Source organism: Cervus canadensis, chromosome 21 (assembly GCF_019320065.1).
Source record: "Cervus canadensis isolate Bull #8, Minnesota chromosome 21, ASM1932006v1, whole genome shotgun sequence".
Taxonomy (NCBI): domain Eukaryota; kingdom Metazoa; phylum Chordata; class Mammalia; order Artiodactyla; family Cervidae; genus Cervus; species Cervus canadensis.
Genome location: NC_057406.1, coordinates 35,689,428 through 35,696,924, shown reverse-complemented (window position 1 = coordinate 35,696,924; position 7,497 = coordinate 35,689,428). Strand labels below are relative to the sequence as shown.

Below are 7,497 nucleotides of genomic sequence, written 5' to 3'. Positions count from 1 at the left end.
GCGGGGGGGAGGGCAGACCTCCGCGATTTATTTGAGGCCTCTAGCTGACATGCGCAAGTAGTAGGGGCGGGACACTTTACGTCCCTCCCCACTAGTCCACACTTGGGCTTTTGCTCGGCCTCTCTCAAAGTCTCGCGAGTTTTGCTAGGGGAAACTGGGCTGGGTGGAGAGACGGAGCAGGGAGATCTAGTGGGAGGCCCTTGCGCTTAGGGGGCCGTGGCTGGTTTAGCCGGTGCTGTGGTTGGTACTTTGCTGTTGGGGAGGCTCTCAGGTCGACGGGATCAGTCTTCCCAATGGGTGACTGGGAAAATTAGCGGGTAGAAAACCTTAAGGGTCGGAGGCATTTTTTTTCTTGGCTCCGCCCTCTTCCTGTTAGAGACCTGGGCGTCTGGCCCGCCGAGGGGGAAGGGCAGCTTGGCGGGGCTGTCGAAGAGTGCTTTGCGCACGCGCCAGTCCGAGTGTGTGAGTGTTTGTGTTCACGCGCAGGCGCGCGCGCTCCTGCATTTAGGAAGGCTGGGAAGGACCGGTGTGCTAAGAGATGAGCGGGGAAAGCGTAGTCCCCTGTCTTTGGTACCAGTCACTCCTGACTGTGCGCTGACCCTCCCCACCCAGCCAGCAGCCTTTTCCAGAGAGGCTGTGGTCCATAGCCTCTGTTCGTTTTCACTGCAGGACCAGGCACGAAAGTAAGCGAACCTCGATCGTGAGGTCTTCCCTATCCACTCACCTTGTACTTTCTACCCCCCACCTTCCAGCAGAGTGTGTCTAGGTTTCTCAAAGAAGACTTTTGCATGAAGGGGAAATGCGTTTGAAAGCAGTAGAAGAAAATAGGTAGATTGTAAAAAGTCAGTTCGTTTTGATGAGCACTTTTGCTCTGTTTACCATGTGCTTTTCGAATGTGGCTTGTCTATTCAGTGTAAGATTTTCTTAGCGAAGCAAGGGAGTTGCTATAAGAAAAAGTTCTTGAAGTTCCTCCTCCTCACCAGCGTGATGGTAGCACCTAAGTTTTTCTGTTCTACATGATAAATTTACTGTGGTGTTTCATAAGCTAAGGGGGAGAACGTGAATTTGAGGTCCGTATCCTAATGCGAAGACCTGATATGCAGTTATCTTAGGAGATGTTTGTTATGTTTTGGACTTCCCTTTGTTGTCACTCCTCTTTCCAGTTCATTCTTTCTCCCCCCCTACCCTTCTTTAGAAGTCTTGAGGTTTTTTTGGAGGGAATACCCCAAATACTGACTTACTTAAGTTTAGGGATTTATATGAAATTGATGTCAATTAACAGTGATCATCAAAAGTGTATTTGAAGAGTACATGTCGTTTATTATGTTTGATATTGTGTAAGAGAAACAATTCAATTATTTGTAAAAATATTTTCTTCTGACAAGTTTAAGTGCATTCCAGAGCAAAAATGTATGCATGGATTGCAATGTTGCCTGCCTCCGGTAGAATGACAAGTTAATATGGAGTAGTTCATCCCTTGAATTGATAGTTACTTTCTTGTCATGACCTCATTAAATCTTGTTCTTTGTTGGATAAATTTCATTGAATACTGATTATTAATGTTCCCTACCAAATCTTCTTGAGGAAAAGAGACAGTCATTAGAAATAGTTTACGAGATTAAATGTTATATATAAGATGTTTGACTAATATATTTTATCCTTTGCAGGTTAAAACAAGATGAAGATTTTTTCTGAATCTCATAAAACAGTGTTTGTCGTGGATCACTGCCCTTACATGGCAGAGTCATGCAGACAACATGTCGAGTTTGATATGCTCGTGAAGAATAGGACCCAAGGAATCATCCCATTGGCCCCCATATCTAAATCGTTGTGGACTTGCTCAGTAGAATCTTCCATGGAATATTGTAGAATAATGTATGACATATTTCCTTTCAAAAAGCTGGTGAGTGTGAAGTACAAGGAAAATCATGATTTGGGAGGTGTACTTAACTGCTTGTTACATTTTTTATATATGAATTTGCTATCAATTTGAGTTACCATTTATTTGCTACTTTAAAAATGTGGTATATAGAACTCCCCTTTGGGATTAATATGTTACATGTATTTAATCGGGGCCAACAATAACAGCTTACAGTTACGGAGCTCTTCTTACATGTGCTTCATATTTACTAACGCCTGTGACTCTCACAACAGTCCTATGCAGTAATTACTGTAATTAATGGGACAGTATTCAAAGTATATAATAACCAGAATGGAACAGACACTGACCACTGAAAGCTGTTGCCAGCATAAGCAGAAGGGATGTTGGCTGAGAGCACTTTGTCAGAATGTGTTGGTGTGTTCCATGTGAATATCAGTCTTGTTTGTTTCTGCCTTGTTGGAGATGCAGAAGCTGAGGTCAAAAGAAGCAATGGCTCTGAGTCATATAGCTAGTTAGAGGCAGACCCAGAATTCTAAGAACCAGGCTGCTTACAGTTTTAGTGAAAGTGTCCTAAACCACGGCAGGGTTTGGCCATATTGTAAAGAAATACTCTTAAGAATGCTAAGTGGAAATTGTTTTTACCAGTAAGAAGGGAAATGTAAGATTGATAAAAATTTCGAGTATGAAAATTATCTTCAGGTTTCAGAATCTCAACTGTTCTATTTAAGGGAAGTCATTTGGTTAGCCACAAGTGGATGATGTGCTGTCTGTCTCATTTGGAGCAGCCTAGGCTGGGACCTGTTGTTGTTTAGTCACTAGGTCATGTCCAACTCTTTGCGATCCCATGGACTGTAGCCCGCCAGGCTCCACTGTCCATGGGATTTCCCAGGCAAGAATACTGGAGTGAGTAGGTGGGCTAGCCAGTTCATCGACTGGCATAGGCAGAAGAGTTAACAGTAAGGCTGAACATGGAGTCTAATATATATTACACATTCAGATGTATTCTAAATTAAATATAAATTGCTTTTAGTCCCTCTGTAAATTGTGTATCATGTAGGATAAAAAAAAATGTATATATGACAGGAAGCATAATGTAGTGGTTGAAGGCATAGGTTTCGGTTCAAATTCTGACATCATTAAGCAACCAGCAGTGTGACCTTGATCTTTTTGCTTCAGTTCTTCAATCCTCAGTTTCTTCCCTAGTCAGCATAACACCTCCTTCCTATGATTGTTGTAAAATTTCATTGCAGTAATGTGAGTAAAGGGGCCAGTAAGACATGTTCCTGTCAGATAAGCCTCAGGAGAAAAGGCTACTTATCAAACTTACTGGGAAATCAAAACTAGTATTTCACAGATAATAAGAAAAAAGATCATGAATTAGACCATATAGTTCAGTGAAAAATAAATAATCTCACCCTCCTTCCAGAAGAGAACACAGCCATATTCTGATGTATTTTCTAATATGTCCTTACTGTCATCATCTTACCTGATAGTATTTTTGGGTTTGCATTTTACTTTAAAATTTAGAATGAAGTTCAAATCCATTCTTCCGGCCTCCACTGCCTTATGTGATATGACTCCAGCATATTTTTCTGACCTTAAGAGAGTACACAGAGGCTTTTGCATTTGCAGTTTGCTGTACCTAGGATTCTGTACCTCCATCTCTTTCCCTGGCTGGTTTCTTTTGGTCATTTTGGATTCCCCTCAATTGCCACTTCTATAGAGAGCCCTTCTCTGATCAGCTGATCTAAAAAAGCTAAACAGTTTCTTTTTCATAGCATTTATCACTCTCTGAAATCATCTTGTTCATTTATTTTTGTTTGTATTCTTCTTGCACTGCCCTCTGTCTTTCTACATCCGAGAACCCCTGATGTTCCCCATGTTGTGAGGGGCAGAACTGTTTTCCTGGTACTGGCTGTTCTGTATATGTATGAATGAATCAGTTAGCCAGCTAGTGCTAGAGACTGCACTTCCAGTTGTGTTTGTATTACATATATTAAAAGATATTTATAATATAAATATTTTAAATATGATGTAATTGAGTGGAATTGGAGTTGAATACTAACTATTTCTTTGAACTCTATTAGGTGAATTTCATTGTAAGTGACTCTGGAGCACATGTTTTAAATTCTTGGACTCAAGAAGACCAAAATTTGCAGGAGGTATGCTTAGGTTTCTTTTGTTTTTTTTTGTTTTTTGCTTAGGTTTTGAGTTGTGGCCATATTTGAAAATATGTGAATACAGTAATACTTCCTTAAAAATAATTTGTTTACTGGTGTAATATTTGCATGTAGTTTTAAAACACCAACTAACACCAAAAGAAAGACAGCTATCTACCTTCCAGCCTTTCCCCACTTCCTAGAAGCAAGCTTTCAACTCTCTAGCTCATCTAGTATTTATTTACTTCCATATTTCTAAATAACATTTTTACTGCTATCTAATTTAAGTCTTATTTATCATTATTGTCAATGAAGATTTACCTTTTATACTTTCTTTTGCATATGCCACTATGACTGCCCATGTCCATTCCCTGATTTTCTCAGTACTGTTATATCAGAAGTTTTGGTTAATTCAGAATTCCATGTTTACGTTTTGTCTACATAAAGGGTGATCCACTGCTAAACCAAGTAGTATATATGATTGTCTCATTTCTTTTGTGTTTTGTTTAAGGTTTTATTAAAATATAGTTGATTTACAGCTCTGTATAAGCTTAAGATGTCCAGCACAATGATTTGACTTCTGTGTTATTTCCTTTCTTGTACAATTTTTTTATGTATTCCTGGAATTTATATTTACTTTTTTTGCTTTTAATATACTTAGTTTTCTGAGACTATATTGCTGTTTTCCTTATGTCTCTACAAAAAAATCTCAATATTTTTATTACTGGTGAATTAGAAATTGGCGGTTTGATTTTTTTTTCCCCTTGAAAAACTTCCTGGAACTCAGTCTTGGGCAGCAGTTTGAACTGGTTGCGTTCTAGGCCTGTTGCCCTGCTGTGATCCTCCTCGCTCCCTGCCTTTCAGTTCCCAGTTTTTTTCCTCTTTTTTTTTTTGTGTGTGTGTGTGTGTCATCTCTTGTTTTGGGAGGATATACCCTCCAGAATTTCTGTAATTTACCTTACAGTTTATTTGTACTAGAGGTATAAAAATTTAAGTTTGGAAATATTGTTTTCTTCAGAATTCTGAGGGCCTTACTCTACTGTTATGTAGCTTCCAGTCTTATTGACAAGTAAAATATTTTTTCCTTTGTAAAATGGAAATATTTCTTTGTAATGTTTTAGAATATTTTCTTTCCTCCTCTATGTTCTGAAATTTCTCAGTTATTTGCCCTAGTGTTGGTCTTTTGTCATTCATTGAGCTAGGGTTTATATTCTTCCAGGGAAATTTCCCTGTACTGTTTCTTTGATAATGTTCTTGTCTTTGTGTTCTGCATCTTTCTGGAATCCCTATGAGTGGGAAATTGGACTTCCTGAATTAATTCCCTTATTCTTTTTCTCATTGGTCCTCCTTGTTCTTTCTGAGCCTTTTCCCTATCTCCTGTAAACCCGGATATGGAACTTCTTATTTGATCATATCTTTAATTTCCAAGAACTTTTATTATGCTTTAATTGTGTACATGTTTGTCCTTTTTCTTTTCTTGTTTTATGGGTGTAATCTTTTAACCTGCAGGTACTAGTGATTTATTGGATGTTTTCTTTTGATCTCTTCGTGTTTTCAGTGTTCTTTTCATGTTGAGGCTTTTCTTAAATGCCTGCTGATACTTGGGTATGCAATCTTGTTTAAAAGAAGGCACTGAACAGCAGGTGAGAAGGTCTGCATGTTATGAAGGAGGTATTGCTGACTGATGTTTGTCATAGTTATCCAGTTGTTCTCCCCAGGAGACCTCTGGATGTCAGAATGGACCAGTCACCTCTCTGGGACCACTCAGGGTCTCCAGGGAAGACCTTCACTCTTCTACCTCTGTGCCGTAAACCTGGTTATCAGCCTTCTGGGAACCAGGGGAGAGGGTAGGTGAAGTATTGAACTTCACTCAATCTTTCTGGTTTTGGTCTAGCATTGTGCTGTCCAATGTACTAGCCATATGTAGCTACTATTAGCTGTTAAATAGCTACTATTTAAAATTAAATTAACTGGAAAAAACCTTGATCCTGGGAAAAACTGAGGGCAAAAGGAGGAGAGGGTGACAGAGGATGAGATGGTTGGATGTCATCACTGACTCAGTGGACGTGGATTTGAGCAAACTCAGGGAGATAGTGAAGGAGAGGAGCCTGGTGGGCTGCAGGTCATGGAGTCGCAAACAGTCAGACATGACTTAGTGACTGAACAAAATTAAATGCAGTTAAAAAGTTCAGTTTCTCTGTAGTACTAACCATGTTTCAGATGCTCAAATAAGCTACACGTGGATAGTGGCTACTGTATAGCACAGATATAGAATATTTCCATCATCACAGAGAATTCTTTAGGGCAGCCCTGGTGTAGTGCCTTACCCTTACCTTCTGCTGCGCTTGGTGAAATCCCTGTTTAGTAGCTTCCTGGTTCAGTTCCTCCAAGGGGTGTGATTCTGTGTCTGAGGAGAGGTGGTCACTTGCATGGGTAGGGTGTAAGTGTGGGAGTCAGGTTGTACCTTATACTGACTTCACCTCATTCACAGTTCCTGAACTTCTCCTAGATTCTGAAAGGCCTGTCATCTTGCTTTTTCCCCTGTAGGCTCTTAGATTCAGCTGATTCAGTGTTGCTAAGTCAGTTACCGGTCCTCCATCCAGTTTCATACATTCTTGCTGACATCTCTTGCTTATTCTCTTGTCTGCATCTCCATTCTCTTCATCTCTGTGAGTTTATTGGGGTTCCCCTGCCTGCCCCCTGGCCTTTGGTGCTTGCTTTTTACAATTAAATTCCTTTACTACACTTGTAGTGGGGTTTTAGGAGGAAGCGGAAATAAACCCATGCTCAATACATCAAGTTTATGCTTTTTAAACATGTGTCTAAGATACTGAGTTTGTGGTAGGTTGCATTCTTTGCTGTTGTTTAGTTGGATAGCAGACTTCAGTCTACAAAGTTCTTCACTGATGAATGTGACCAGGAGAGACAAGCATTAGTGAAATATTTTAATACATTATTTTGAACTATTTCATGTTAAAAATTCTCTGTTAATGGATATCCTTTAATGAAAATTGCTCAGTCGTGTCCGACTCTTTGCAACCCCATGGACTATATAGTCCATGGAATTCTCTAGGCCAGAATACTCTCCCAGGAGTGGGTGGCTATTCCCTTCTCCAGGAGATCTTCCAAACACAAGGATCAAACCCAGGTCTCCCACATTGCAGGCAGATTCTTTATCAGCTGAGCCACCAGGGAAGCCGTTAATGGAAATAATCCCATCCAAATGGGGCTTTTAAATTGAATACTTATAAGAAAATGTGTTTATCACAGTGTTAGGTCTTAAAATGTTGTGATTAGCAATATATAAACATTTCTAATCTTCTTTTCTTTTGAGGTAACTCACTGAAGGTGGCTGGTGGGTAGGAGGGCTGTTTTTTGGCTTGTCTTTGCATTTATATCACTCCAGAATGATCTTTATTCTTTCATTGCTTGAAAAAAATATTAAAGATTCCATTC

General features: G+C 39.7%; 1 protein-coding gene across 1 annotated transcript in view; it reads left to right on the top strand.

Annotated features, from left to right (window-relative positions):
• Positions 1-140: 140 nt before the first annotated feature.
• The window catches only part of INTS13 (integrator complex subunit 13), a 28,181-nt gene continuing 20,824 nt past the window's right edge, over positions 141-7,497 (top strand). The window contains exons 1-3 of the mRNA XM_043441063.1: positions 141-683; positions 1,668-1,903; positions 3,970-4,044. Coding sequence (XP_043296998.1) covers positions 1,679-1,903; positions 3,970-4,044 — 300 coding nt within the window. The 5' untranslated portion in view covers positions 141-683; positions 1,668-1,678. The remainder of the gene's footprint in view (positions 684-1,667; positions 1,904-3,969; positions 4,045-7,497) is intronic.